Here is a 15,599-nt window from a genome sequence, read left to right as displayed (position 1 = left end):
TAAATGTTGAATGAAAAAAAACGCACTCTGGTTGTATGCCTCTGCCAACCAGTGCAGTTCACGTCTGCATTTTTTCCAGATTCTTATAAGGTCACGTGACCTTTGACCACTGACATTGAATTCGTTATACCTTCGACCACCAAAATCAAAGCAGTTAGTTACTCAAGGTGTTTTTGAGATCTCTCGTTCACAAGAATGCGACAGATGGACAGACGGATGTACAACCTGAAAATAGAATGCCCTTGGCCACTGGCTGTCGCTGGCACGGAGGTATAAAAATGCAGCTCATGTGTGGCTGTATTAACCTTCTCAGGTGCCCCGGGGCTAAAAAAGGCAGCTGTTCCTCCACTGGTCATCATGAGCAACATACATAACCCATTAGCCCCATGTCATATCTGACCCAAATCATCTGATCACTATCTTCCTCATTTAATAGGGTTATAAGCACATTGGATGCTCTTACACCAGATGAACCAATATGCCATTACTGAATATTGTTATAATGGTTAAATCAGAACATAATAGCCAGTATTTTCATGTGTAACACAATTATAAGAGCTCAATTATGCCATGTTGACACCTCATGTACCACAAGATATAAAGGGATATAGCAAATTTGTTATATGCATAGGTGTATATATTTTATAGGCTTCATATGTATACATTGAGACACACAGACAATCATAATTAGGGCCCGAGCACCGAACAGAGTGGGAGACAGTGAGGCCCTATTGAAATTGTAAGGATTATTATTATTATTATTATTTTATTTTTTCAGGCAAATGAATTGGCTTTTTGAGGGCTTTAACATGCTCAAATCGTTACCAAAGTTTGCAGAAAATTAGAAAGTGGTGAAAATGTACGTATTCTGGAGTATTTTTTAAATGGGCGTGGCAAAATGGCTCAACAGCGCCCCCTGGAACGCGTTCACATTGACCGATCTTCACAAAAATCGATACACAGGTGTATCATGACCAGACAAACAAAAAAGTCTAGAGGTGCAATTTGAAAAACGCAACAGGAAGCCCGCCATTTTGCATTTTAGTGGCCATTTTTCACATTTTTACTTTGATGAACTTGTCCCGAGCTTTCATCAGATCAACTTCAAATTGAGATGAGTGTCATCTAAACAAGATGGAGATAAAAACTACCTCAAAGATCAATTTTTCGTCACACGGTGTGACCGTGGCGCGTGGCGTCAAGGTTTGATTAGACGCCATCAAAACACGAGGTTCTGTATCTCGGCCATACCTGGACCATGAATCCTTGATGATGATAATGCAGGAGTGGAGTTGTTTGTTGACGGCTGAGCATCAAAGGCTACAACCAAAAACAAAGGAAGCTGGACTTCATACCTGTCTCAGAGCTGTGGCAGCTGCTGAGAAGGCTGATATATGATGTTGTGATATTTCCCTTTTGGGGCTTGTTCAGGGCCTAGCCATGCTCAATTCTCACCAAAGCATGTGCTCGGGCCCATTATTATTATATTATAATAATAAACATTTTTAATTTTTTTTTTTTTTCATAATTTTTTTCATGCAAATTAATTGGCTTTTTGAGGGCTTTAATTATGTTTTGTGTTTTTATTTTTATATTAAATTTCAGCAAATAGATTCCTAACACCTAAATCTTACACACAGAAACTTTAATTATTATTATTATTATTATTATTATTATTATTAAATTTTTTTTTTCTTCAGGCAAATGAATTGGCTTTTTGAGGGCTTTAATTGAATTTGTTTTCAATGAAGGTTGGTATTAAATGGCTGGTAAATACGATGATATGAGAAAATCAGCGTCAGTGTAAAAGGTGTATCTTTGTTATTATTATTGTATTATTGTCATAATTAATATATAAATAAAACCAATTGTAAAAAATGTAAGAAACATTGTTTGTCTTGTGCTGCTGTGTTGTGTTGTTATGAACAGTAGCACACTAAACCATTCACACTGATGTGTTTAACTCCAACACTGTGTTAATTGATCAGAGCCATGAATCCTGTATCTATATTCAGAACACATACACAGGTAGATGTTACCTTACTTGTTATATTTATTTACAAAATTAAACATATTTACAATATTTACATCATTATAATATTTTGGACAAACTTTTATCTACACATCCCTCTCTTCTTTGTACAATGATTGTCTGCTGGTTCAGGAGTTTGTCTTTGTTCTGGACCTTCACTGTCCCCAGCTGCTTCTCCTCTCTCCTCCACATCCTCCTCAACAAACTTCAGCTCGTTCTCTCTCTCACTGAGCTTTTTAAGATCGAGTCTGCTGCAGCTTCACCTCCAGCCTCCTCTCTCCGACCTTCAGCAGGTTGACCTGCTCCTTCAGAGCCTGGTTCTCCTTGTCCACCTCCTTCTCTCTACTCCAGCTCGTCTCTGCCTCCACCTTTCTGCAGCTCAGTCTCTCAGATCGAGTCTGCTGCAGCTCACTTCGAGTGTCTCTGCCCGACTCTTCTTCAGCTCCTTTTCTTTAGCCGTGAGCACGGCCAGGCAGTCAATGTAAGGGTTGGTTTGAGCTCTTTTTTCCTTAGTAGCACTCACGATGAGCTGGTTCTTGTGTATCAGTTCATCTTCAAGCCTCCTCTGTCCGACCTTCAGCAGGTCGACCTCCTCCTTCAGAACCTGGTTCTCCTTCTCCACCTCCACCTCTCTGCTCCAGCTCGTCTCGGGCTGAGGTGGCTCCTGGTGCAGACTTGCCTCCAGTCTCCCACACTTGGCCTGACACTCAGTGAGCTCGACCAGGCAGTCCATGTAGGCTCTGAAGCGATTACGTCGTTTCCTGGTCTCTTTTTTCATGAGACCATCCTTTTCTCTCAGCTGCTCCTGCAGCTGCTCCACCTGCTCCTTCAGAGACGAGGTTCCATCTTTGAGAGCCTTAATCGCACCCATGGCTCGGATGAGTTCGGCTTTGAGGCTCGTCACAGTGTCTTGTTGTTGCATATTTCACAACGGAGACAAGAACTTCTTCTTGATTAAGCACGGAAAAAACTCGAGTTCAAAGAGTTGATTCAGTTTCCTCTCGTCTGTTCGGTTGGTTGTTGACTTCTTGTTGAATAGTAGTTGTCGAGGATTTGTTCTCGCAAGAATATTCTGCTCTCGTCTGGATCTTGGCGGCAAAAAACGATTGTCTGCAAGTGACAACATGAAATAGTGTTTAAGATTTAGGTGAAATTGATCTATTGACAGACATTCAATATAAAATAATTGGTACAGAGAGAGAGACACACAGATAGATGGCTGGTTTGAGAGAGAGAGAGAGAGAGAGAGAGAGAGAGAGAGAGAGAGAGGCAAAACTTCCCTCATCAGTCACCATAGCAACCAGATGCTTCCATTTGAATTTGAATCTGAATTTGATTGGCAGTGACAGCTGTTGTCTTTTTGACTTTGCATTAAATACTGTAGTTAGAGTTAGCATCACGCTATCACGTATCACTCATTCATTTAAATAGCAACATTAAATGACAAGAATACCACAGGAATCAATATAAGCAGCAGAAAACACCATACAAGCCGTCAACAATGTTCCCACATTTGTCATGAAAGCAACCAACCTCTTGAAAACCAGTTGGTGCAACTCAAGGGGTTTGTCTCATTTGAATAAATACATTTAATAAACAACCAGCACAGAAACCAGCACATTATCAACATTTAACAGCAGCAGGTAACAGCAGCAGCTTCATATTTTACAGTAGCATCATTTCAAACTTGAATTATGATCCTGAATTGTAGAGGTTAGCATGATGGATACATACAGAGTTCAAGAGAGTGAGACATGACTTACCTCACACAAGGTCAGAGTGCAATAAGAAACTTTCTTCAACTTTAACAGCATTAAAGGCAGAGTCAAAAAGACAACAGCCAATCAGAGGTCTCCTGTGGAAGGTGTCCAATCAGATTCGTCCTGTTGTCACAGCCCCAGTGGAATTATGATGGAATTACACTGTCAATCAAAATCAGCTTCAAAGTCAAATCTTAGCATCTGGTTGCTATGGTGATGAAAACACCAACTGATGAAGGAAGTTTTCACAATCATTTATTTTAGTAAATACTTTTTGTTTTACTCTAACTCATGAAGATATTTATATGACTACATTTGATTTACATTTAAAATAATAATCATATTTTATGAATAATGTTTAATACCATTTAAATTATATGTTTAAAAACTCTTTAAAACACTTGAAGTTGGTTTTTGTCTGTGTGTGGTAAAATAATCATTTGTAGTCCTTAGTACCACAATTTGCCAGTTAACCCCTCACATAGTGTTTGGTCAAATATGACCCTTTGTGACATTTGACAGCAGTAAAATACCCTAAATGTCAATTTTTTTTGCCTGGACATTTGATGACTTTTCCTACAGTCACACCATATACACAAAAATGAAAAATATTTTTAAATAGTATACTTTCTTACAGGTAGCGGGACAAATAATAATATGTAATTGCCTAGTGGCGTGTGCAATATAATGCACACAATAATAATCTTGCAGAATAATAATATGTATGATGCACCACTAGGCACAGATAATAATCAAAATATAAAAGAGGAATAATAATATGTGTAATGCATTGCCTAGTAGTGTGTGAAAACATGACACACGCACAGATTTTCCTGAAACCACTGCCACAGATTTCTCTCCTGACACCTGCAGCTGTTTGCAGTTGTTTGTCAGATTGAAGTCCATCCAGAAAGATGAGCAGTTTGATTCTATTACCTCTTGTCATTCCATCGTAGTGATTGTAGCTCCACTTATCCATTTGTTTCAAAATGGTTGCACCAAATCTTTGTATAATTAGTAAAAAGCGAAAAACTTAAAATTTACATTGTTAGAATCGATTCTTCATTTTTGCCATGGACTTTTGTGTGAAGCACTTTGTAACCTTGTACAGATAAGTGCGATACAAATAAAGTTATTATTATTATTATTGTTATAAAAGATGCTCTGAAATCTTCAAGATTTTCAAAACAGATGGTTGCCTAATGTCGTGTTCTTACATTTATCATCAGCAAACAGTTAAAATAAATATGAAAACTAACTGATGACGAGGTCATTTATTGTTATTATTATTGTATTATTGTCATAATTAATATATAAATAAAACCAATTGTAAAAAATGTAAGAAACATTGTTTGTCTTGTGCTGCTGTGTTGTGTTGTTGTGAACAGTAGCACACTAAACCATTCACACTGATGTGTTTAACTCCAACACTGTGTTAATTGATCAGAGCCATGAATCCTGTATCTATATTCAGAAAGACATACACAGGTAGATGTTATCTTACTTGTTATATTTATTTACAAAATTAAACATATTTACAATATTTACATCATTATAATATTTTGGACAAACTTTTATCTACACATCCCTCTCTTCTTTGTACAATGATTGTCTGCTGGTTCAGGTGTTTGTCTTTGTTCTGGACCTTCACTGTCCCCAGCTGCTGCTCCTCTCTCCTCCACATCCTCTCAACAAACTTCAGCTCGTTCTCTCTCTCACTGAGCTTTTTAAAGATCGAGTCTGCTGCAGCTTCACCTCCAGCCTCCTCTGTCCGACCTTCAGCAGGTTGACCTGCTCCTTCAGAGCCTGGTTCTCCTTGTTTAATATGACCCTGACAAAATAGCATAGTGTTTGACTGTTAAGATTTTCAATACTTCATGTCCTAGATTTGCTGTGTAGTATTAAATTAAACTGGGTATGTGTAACATATAAGCACAAAACCGAACTAACGATATAATGAGGACGGTCTCAAAACTAGAGGTTTGATAAAGGGAACATTTTTAATACAGGGCCTCCGTGTCAGGTATTAAGGGATGACCCAGCTTAATGCCATTATATCAGTTATTATCATATTGCCAGGGCTGGATTAACCTGTTATGTGTCCTGAGGGGCAAACGCCATTGACACATTAAGCTGCCTGTGCAAGTAGGTTCAATTAAAATTTGTTCAGGAATACACAACATGAAATTACACTATCTACTGACATTCGAAAACAGACTTTAAGACTAAAGGGCTCTCGCGTGGTGGCTCCTCAAAAGAGGATAGTCAACGTTGATGCAGCAGAGGCTGACATATTCTGACTTCCCTAGTCTACCTCCAAAGTACTGGACTTTACATTTTACCATAATACAAATGATCTGGGTCATACTTATACTCTTTTTAATTTGAATGTCATGGCAGTTATGATAGGCAAACTAAACTTCAAGAGTGAAGTGTAAAGTGTCCTTGGTGTGCACTTTCAAGTGCAAAGCAGGATTGACCTGAAAAACCATTTTCCATTAGATTCTATCATAATCAATTAATACATGTTCCACTCATTCAACTTAGGGCCCCAGGGGCAGTTACCCACACTGACCGGCAGGTAATCTCGCTCTTAGATATTAACATACTCTATTTCACCGACATTACCACAAAGCAGTTGACACACAATCCCCCTGGAGCATAGGGCCCCTGCAGTCGTGGGGCCCCTGGGAGAAAGCTTATACTTATTAACATACAGCTATTCAATGACAATTCGACAAAGGAGTTGACATGCAGCATCCCAGGAGCATTGAGGGCCCCTGGAGGTTTTGGGTCCCCGAGGCAGTGGAGTGGGTTGGGTTCATTGTTACAGTAGATTTAAAAGTAGATTTTATTCAGAATATACTGAGGTGGGGTTTTTAAAGGTTATTTGGGGACTTTCTCTTTGTCTAAGGACAGAGGGTGTTCTGATGCTGAGGAAAAAGATTTGATGGGATGTTTTATTAAAATCAAATTGACTTGAGCTGGTCCTGGTGATGATGCTCTGTTAAAAATCTTTCACTGATTCACGCATTTTTATTTTCATTTATTTATGAACTTAATAAAAAAAATAAAAAAAAGACAAGTATAAATTGCAGCCTCTGTCTTCAGCAGCGTGCTCGTGTTGTGCGCACGGGGGCAGTGTTTGGTCGCTAATTGGCTCTTTCATGTGGAGCAGCCTGCTGCTGATTGGTCGCCGGCGGAACATCTGTATCCATAGTTCCAGCCGCTCGTGTCTCCGGCCAGAAAGCGGCTCGTGACTCAGAGGCTGGAGCCTGTCATCTACCTGGTTATTATAATGACAGCTCACAGTGTGTGTAAGAGCACCCTGTAAGCCACAGCTCACCACACTGAAACACATCCACCTTCTCACAGCGGGGCCAGATGTTTCAGACGCATTGTTTCATACCCTCTCAAAGTTATGGGGAAAGAGTCGAGCCACTGCCGCATACTGTTTATCAGCGGTTCAGTCGTGTCACGGGAAGGCAAAGCTACATGCTGATGATTTCTCAGTGCCGTTATTCCAAGGAGCTGAGGACGTGAGTGAAGCCCATCCCACTCAGTTCCCTAAATTCACTGCGGGCTGCTGGAGCCGGGGGCCGCTGGGCTGCATGTGCCGGTGCTAACGCTGCGTCCACCCTGTCTCCTCCAGGTGGGATGCGGATCCTGTCTGCGGACACCGCGGCAGACACAAAGGAGCGCGCCTCACTTTCCGTTTCTTAAAGGTAACCACCTCGATCAGCGCCGGCCAGCCTGTCTGTGTGAGTGTGTGAGTGTGAGTGTGTGAGTGTGTGTGTGTGTATGTGGGGGGGGGCTAATCGCTGGAGATATCCGTCTGCGCCCATTCCAACCGAGGGCGAGCAGCGCGCGGCTCTAAGTGGACTATCGACAAGTTTCTGATTCGATCGACGCTCGTCGACCGGGAGGAAGAGGAGGAGGTGGCGGGCTGGTGGTTGTTGTGGTGGTGGTGGTGGTGGGGGGGGGGGGGGGCGATAATCGCCGGCTCTCCTCGAGTGGAGCCCACAGACTGAACTGCTCGATGACACAGCGATGAATGTTGTGATTTCTCTGCCGTGATACGAGGAGGATCCGCGCGTCTGGAGCCGCCGCAGCTGCCCGCCAGCCCGCCCGGCTCCCTCCGCTCCCCGCCCGCCGCCTCCCCATGCAGAGCCTCTGCAGGGTCAAGATGCAGTTCCGGACTGTACTGGACGTGAAAGTCGTGGACGTGGAGAAGAGGCGCAATCCGTCCAAACACTACGTGAGTTGCCTGCACTGCCTCATCTGTGTCACCTTTACCCCCCCCTCCCCTCACCACCGCCGCACAGCTCGTCCCATGTCCGCGTTGTGTCTGTGTCCCTCCGGCCTTTTCCCAGTCTCAGCGTGTCTCCTCAGCGCCGCATTTAGTCCAATAAAGGCAGTTCAGCTGACAGCAGGACCACTACCAAGCTAGTCTCAGTGTTAGGACCCTTTCTATACAGTCTGTGGTCAGGACTCAGCCACCGCACTGTCTTACAGACATGGAGGTGAGCTGTCAGTGCTGCTGTCAGTGAGCAGCCTGGATGTGTCCAGCACTGTAACCTGGGGCTGCAGGTGATCATGTTGAACATGACTTCCTTCCACACAGTCTTCATGTTGGAGCCCTGCTTTAATGCTTCCATGTGCTGTTGGTGGTCACCAGGTAAATAACTGAGGACTTAATTATATTCATGATCAGCTTCAGACAGTGCAAGCTCACCTGCCTCTCTCATTGAATTGCAAGGTGCGAGCAGAACTTCCACTCATTTTTAGCCTCAAAACGATTCTCATAGTAGAGGATTTCATTCGTAGAGCAATAAGAGGACAGTGTATATAACGCATGGCATGGGATCCATGTTAGTCCCCTGATAGGAAATCACGTACATGCATGATTTTATTTATGTAGCTTATAGTCTCATCAAGAATAGCTTCAATGAAGAACCTTCATTTAGACAAAGACAAAGATCCTTATGTGCACAGTCCAGGAACATGGCCATAATCCCTGGAGGACTGGCAGGTTTAATGGCAAACACAGACAGAATGAGGTTCTTTTTGTTTTACTGTCCTGTGTATCAGGACACAAAGGGTGTTCTATTTGGGAAAATGTGTGCTGGTTTATTTTTGGTTGGATGATTATGAAAGACTTAAGTTGTGCTCAGTAAAGGAAGTTTTGTTGTCGCAGATTTGATTTACGTGTAAGTCCGAGCTGTATTATAACTACTGCTGCAACTTGAAACCCATGAGGTGTGGGCACTTCTGTGGACGTGACACGTAAATGATGAAACAATCAATCAAATCATATATTATAGACAGAAATGTAAAGTCACCAGGTCTGATCCATTCTCACGTCTACAATGGAGATCACCCTGTCTGTGAAATGATCACTGGATCCTCAAACTTCACAAAATACTTCTGCACCCAGTCCAGTTGACTAAATAATCTTAAAAGGTCAATTTAATGGCTGTTCTGGACCTTTTGATAACATATAATATGATCTTCATCAGCAGGCAGAGGTTTCCTGGTTGTTATGGACTCGTGCACGTTGAGATGTAGATTAGCTCATGAAGGACCTCTCATCCATGGCCTAGAATTTATAAGAGGTTTAAAGTTCATTCCAGACTTTGGAGACATTTGGCAGAATAATCTTGGAAAGTGTTAGACTTTATCCTAGTGGATTTTTAAGTTGTGTTGTTGATTATTTAAAAATAATCTAGGTCACTGCTTTCCACACTGACAACAGGCTTCAGTGATTACTGTTACCTTCCTGATCCTTGCACCCTGTGGCCTTATCAATACCCCACTTGTTATTAGAGCCTGTGTTGGGCCTCTGCACTTCTTGGCCACAGTTCAGATCCTATTTCCAGCTCATAAACAAGTCATAATAAATGACCATCATGAAAAGAACATGATCTTGTTCATATGTAATTACAGTCCTGCAGACCCTCGGGTCTAATGATATCTTAGCACAATTAGCACACTTGTCGTTTGAAAGGGAGGATTCACGGGGCTCCTGCCATGTGTTACCATATATCAGACATACTGTACCTGCTTTACAGAAATGAAAATATGTTATGAATTCTAGACATGTAGTAATTTTTCTTGTCGTTTCTAGAACAACATGGGGATTTGATGTAGTGCATCACATCACTAACACACAAGCACTGCATTTTACTATGAATGCATAGCAAGGGGTGAAACTGATCCCTAAACTCTGTCCCTGTCGAAGCATCACTGTAAAGGGCCTGGGGCAAAAATGAGCCAAGGGTCCCTATTGACACCCCCTCCTTCGTTCCTGTCACTCTTTGTGCATTGTTCCTTCAAGTATTCATCAAGTACAGTGCACTCAGCAGACTCAACATGGCAGCTTAATTATAGTTTGCCTAGAGCTCTTGAAACCAGTACTCCCATACTGGCATCCATAGCTGCCCCCAGGTTTGCTGTGTTCCAGTGAATTTGTGTATAATTGATTAAACACAAACTAATTTATGCTCCATCATGTAAGAACGACTACAAAAGAAATACAAAGGTTCTTAAAACAAGATGTTGGTAAGATAAGGTGACGATGCAAGTCATGCCTGAAGACATTGCAGTTAATATTGTGCTTCAGTGATGCATATTACCAAACAGATTAATGTATTCAAATTAAAGCTAAATATATGATTTGAGATGGCTCTGGCCTTGTGGAACCTTCTCGGTGAACCAAAGATGATAGTTAGAAAAATACACTTACTTATATATTTTTTGCTTAACCCGAAAAGAAATGTGTAAAATGTCAAACTGTGAATTTAAAACTTGAAAAGGTTTTTTGGCAGAGCCAGGCTCAGTTTCCCTCTGCTTCCAGTTTTATGCTAATTCGCATAAAAAGCTAATCACTGCTTGTCTCAAGGTTCATATTTCATGCACAGACACGAGACTCACTCCCATGTTGTTGTTGTCATGATCTTTGTTAAATGTGATGGACCACAGTGGAAATAAACCATTGGGCTCATCTTGGGTATTTATTCTCTGCAACTACTTTTAATACGTATTTTGCAAATTTCCCCTTTGCTGGAGAAATAAAAGATTATCTCATTTAAATAATCAAATAAATAACACAATTAATTAATTCAGTCAAATTCACTCTCAACAAGGAAAATACTTAAAATGTCAAACTAAAATACACACCTTGAGAACAAATAATTGTACATATCAGACTAAAATTATAAAATAGATAAAGTCTGCTATTACTAATGTATACTATTATCAACTCAGACTTATTGTTTCCATAGTGTAGTTTGTCAGGAGCTGCCCAACTCAGTTTAACTCCTTAGGTAGACTTGTTGAGTAGTAGCCAAGCTTTCTGCAGGGTGTAAAGATTCTGAAACCACTGTCTCGTATCACAATATAGAAAAACAAACCCGTTATACCACAATTCCCAAGCCCTGCAGATACAGCCTGTTGAGCTCTCATCATTTTTAATGTAAATTTAATGTAACACAACTCATTTTATTTATACATTATAACATAATTAACAATATAACACATGCAAATGACCTAATGAGCATTCTATTTTAATTTAAGGCAAGCTGTTTAATTTGCAAATATGACACATTACACCTGTTTTATTGCTTCCCAACTATGTGTAAAGTTAAAGTTGACAGGGTTGATCTGAGCATAGCTGTGCCCTGCTTTAGACTCCTCTGTCTCAACGGGCCGGTCTGTGGCCTAGTTTCCCGAGCTACCCCGTCTCTGGAGACAAGGCGAGCCACTGTGAAAAGGAAAAGGAGGGAAAGAGAGAGGGAGAGAGGGAGGGGAGTAGAAAAAACGAGAGAAAGACAATCTGTGGCACCCATTGAATCTCATTTGTAATGTTTGTGAAACCAGCTGGAAATGCTTATCCTGTGAGAGAAGGGGGGGTTGAGGCTTGGGGCTTTGTCAAAGGGAAGTGCTTGTCGGACCGTGGGGTAAGCTGGATCGCTGGGTCGCAAACACCTACCATCAACACACGTACACACACACACACACGTTCTCCTCCTGTGGACAGTTGTGTACGTGTGTTTGCAGGGGAGGTGATAAAAGAGAAAGCAAGGTTGTGCTTTCGGCCATGTTTACTATAAGCTTCTGTTTCCCCGACAAGTCCCAGTCCCCTAACATTTCATTTTCTAGAGACTCCTGTGCTGCGCAAAGGCCCAGACTGGAAGACGGTGTTGTTATTTGGAACCATAAACATCTCTTCAGAGAGCTGTTGCCCACTCAAATATTTATTGGCCTATCAAACAAAGAGTGATATCTCGGTGTGAAGGGTCCCTGTTTTCAGATGCTCACCCCTAACTGGCAAGAGGCATGCTGCTGGTGGTCGACATTTTTTAAAAAGGTGACTTGTTTTGGTGTGGCCATTGTTTGGTAGAGTATTAAGACTAGCTGAAAGTGCTCAAGGGATGAGTGTGTGAGAAAGAGAAAAGGACGAGGTGGAGTCAGGGGCTTAGTAAAGTCGATGTGCTTGATGCAATGTTTGCTGAGCCCTAACCCTCAGACTGATACTGACAGTGTATTCTGGGCTGCATGTCCCGGCACAGGTTGTTGACAAAAGCGCAGGATGTTGTCATTCTCGCACTGTTATTAGTGGGACCTCGGATTCACACTGGGGGTTGTTCATGTGTTCAATGGCAGATGTTGTCTGTGATTTCTGAACATTTTATTCGTCTCTCGCAGAAGTTTTAAATGCATTACAAAAAGCTCTATTCCAATAGCAAGACGTCTCCTGTCTCCTCTTCTGTCTTGATTCAGGGAAACATCACATAATGTGGTGATCGAACATTGCCTCCAGCACCCTGGTGATCTTTCTCAACAGCTTGAGTTCTGATTACATCACCCAGAAATGCTGATGCTCTGTTGAGAGACAGAACATGTGTGGGCATCATGTGTGGCCTTGACAGTGCTGGCTCTGGTGTTGATTTCATGTAAAAATGACGTTTCCAGCATCCCTCTATGTGTTGTTGTGCCGTGTCAGTCTGCTCTGACATGTGCTTTTGTGTAAGAGGATGAAAGACTGTGGAGCAAAGGGGACAGAAGAGAGGAATGATAGCAAGAAAGAGGTGGCGTTGTCTTGCTTGCAGCAGTTTTTGTGAGATAACTCGATAGTCAGGGAAATTGGCGAAAAAGTTATTAGAATCCGACTGGCTTGATTAGCATGAAAATATATTCTTTCTCCACTGATGTACTCAAGCATGATTTGTTTGAAATATTTGATCTACTTACTGTTACTTTTCAATAGAAATTATTCCCTTTGTGGCAGTAGCGCAGGTGCACCTGTCCAGGCATGTATTAGAATATGGTAGAAAGCCACAGTCTAGACACTTAATGGGAAACACTGGGTAATAATAATAATATCATATATTAACCAAAATGTACAGTAAATCATATAAAGAATATTTCTCCTTCACTTCAACTTGAAGGGATACACCACTGATGTAGTATGACCACCCAACTCTGCATTTGCCCTCGGCTCTTCTGTGTTTCTTTTGTGGTTCACTCTCACCTCTCTACCCTGTACTGTTTTCCTGCAATAGGGTCTATTAAAATCACTATGTGCCATCTGCTCGGCAGCAAACAGCTGACAGACAAAGTTAGCAGCTAGCTGGTGAACATAGTTGAGTATTAAGAAGGTTAAATTCCTGATATTTCCCTTAGGGATTGGTGGAGACCAAAAAGAGCACTAAAAGCAGGGTGGATATTGGACTTACCAGGAAGAAAAGGAAAAAACACTCCAAATGAATGTCAGTGTTGTTTCATGCCTGCTGGGTGTGTAAATAGGTAACTGTTCCCTACAAATTCCCCATATAAACTTGATAAAGTGAGGCGAGGTAAGGAATGTGTTCTCAGCTTTGTGAAAGACTTGAAAGCCTTGAAAGTAAACTGTTGGAATGTCTTATATTTGAAGATTCGTGACATGGACGTGACATTACCCTCAAGGTGATGAGACTTTACTTGAGGCTTCTTTTAGCAGCCGTAACACTTTATATGGACTTGTCTTGAATGATTACATTACATTACATGTCAATTGTCGGACGCTTTTATCCATAGCGACTTACAATTAGTTGCTTCAACATCTATGAGGGGCATAACATATGCTATATTGTATGACTATGAAGTCACAGTTATTTAATTGAAACTTATGACCACTGTTGTGCTGATGAAATATGTCTTGGTGTGGCATATTTTATGGGCACAGCTTTGGAGGTCTGTTAATTGTTTCTTCTTGATTTGAAATTCACATATATAAGTGCCATATTCAAGCCTTTTAAGTCTTTTAAAACACAGTTGACTGGAGTCCATCCCACAAAAAAACACAGTTGAAGCAGTGTTTGTTGTAGTTGAAGTTTTTTCCATGAGTACATGACCTTGTCCGACTTTTTACTTTGCTTGGATCTGATACAGAATTACTTCAGGATTGTTCTCCTCGCGCTGTACAAGCTGAAATAGTTTCAAGATGACACCAAAGGTGCAAAGAATGTGCCTGCTGAATGTACACTTTTCCTTAGCACCCCTTATCACTTCCTGTGCCCACCACAGAGGAACAGAAGGCTGAGTGGTCTTTGACCACGGTTAAGGAAACTGAGGCGTCGGCTTGGTGTGTGATTCAAAAAGGGCACTGTTTTGGCTGTCTTGTTGATCCAGAAACTCTGTCTTCCGGCGATTTCATGAGACTCACTTCAAATGGAATTGTCCAACAGTTTATTTCCCTCTTGTGCCTTTTTGTTGGCTTTCTGAGAAACAGCTCAGAAGAATTTGCCAAACTTTCTTGTCATTTGTTAACCTCTCTGGTTAAATGTATAGACTAACTGAGTGCATTAGACCATTAGACTATGAGTATGCAGGCCAGCTATGGTTCAATGTGGAAGGACTTTATTCCCATTCAACAAGAATTTTTCCAACCTAACTTTTAGTCAGCTCATTTGTGCTTTCATGGTCTAAAAGTAAGATGGGTGTCTGTTTTATATGTTACTTTAAATATAGTAGTTTAGGCGGGGTTCACTGCATTTAGTGGCTAGGCCCACATTCTCTGCCCCACCAAGCACTTCACTCTTTTGCCTTCTCCTCTTGAGACTGGGTCCTGGCTTTCCTTCGAAACTGTAAGTTATTTCCTTTATTCCTTTGCTATCAATACTTTCTCCTATAGTTACTGAACTGTGTTTGTGTTCATGTTATTGGAGAAACAATTACTTCAGGAGAGGCAGAGGGGAAATATAAAGTAAACTTGACATGCATATTCATAGCCCTTTCAGACGAACACGGTGAAATAATCAGAGGTCCAATTTGTTCCGTCACAAGAATTCATTTTTCTGTCTTTGCCTCTGAGCATGAATAAAACTTTTGTTTTCAAGTCTCACTTCCTCAGTGGGAATAAAAGATGTACATGTTCTTTTCTTGCTATTTGGGACACTGAAGTCCCCAAAGCCTTCTTTGAGTTATCAAGTTTTATTCCCCGTCATTTGTATTTTCCCTGTTTATGAATCAAATTTTAAACTCCTTTGAAAGGAATGATGACATCTCAGACATGGAGTATTGACTAATCTGTGATCAAAGACACTTTGTCTTTTCATTGAATTAGAGATTGTCTCTGAATGATATTGATTTATAGTGTTCATTAAAGGAGCTGCTTTCATTCAGTTGCAGTTGCTATATGCATGGAGACAGCAGCACATCTGTTCAAACAAAGCCATATCAGGCCCTTTATGGTCATCTACAGTGACTTATGGCTCAGCCTGCTCATTGTTTCCTAATCCCTCGATACCCATTTTAGCTTTGAACAC

General features: G+C 41.2%; 1 protein-coding gene across 1 annotated transcript in view; it reads left to right on the top strand.

The window, feature by feature from the left end:
• Nucleotides 1-6,959: 6,959 nt before the first annotated feature.
• The window catches only part of sh3pxd2aa (SH3 and PX domains 2Aa), a 107,178-nt gene continuing 98,538 nt past the window's right edge, over nucleotides 6,960-15,599 (top strand). Inside the window, 1 exon segment of the mRNA XM_034592073.1 lies at nucleotides 6,960-8,050. Coding sequence (XP_034447964.1) covers nucleotides 7,955-8,050 — 96 coding nt within the window. The 5' untranslated portion in view covers nucleotides 6,960-7,954.

Source organism: Hippoglossus hippoglossus, chromosome 1, assembly GCF_009819705.1.
Source record: "Hippoglossus hippoglossus isolate fHipHip1 chromosome 1, fHipHip1.pri, whole genome shotgun sequence".
Taxonomy (NCBI): Eukaryota; Metazoa; Chordata; class Actinopteri; order Pleuronectiformes; family Pleuronectidae; genus Hippoglossus; species Hippoglossus hippoglossus.
The sequence above is the reverse complement of the archived record's forward strand: the minus strand, read 5'-3'. Positions and strand labels throughout refer to the sequence as shown.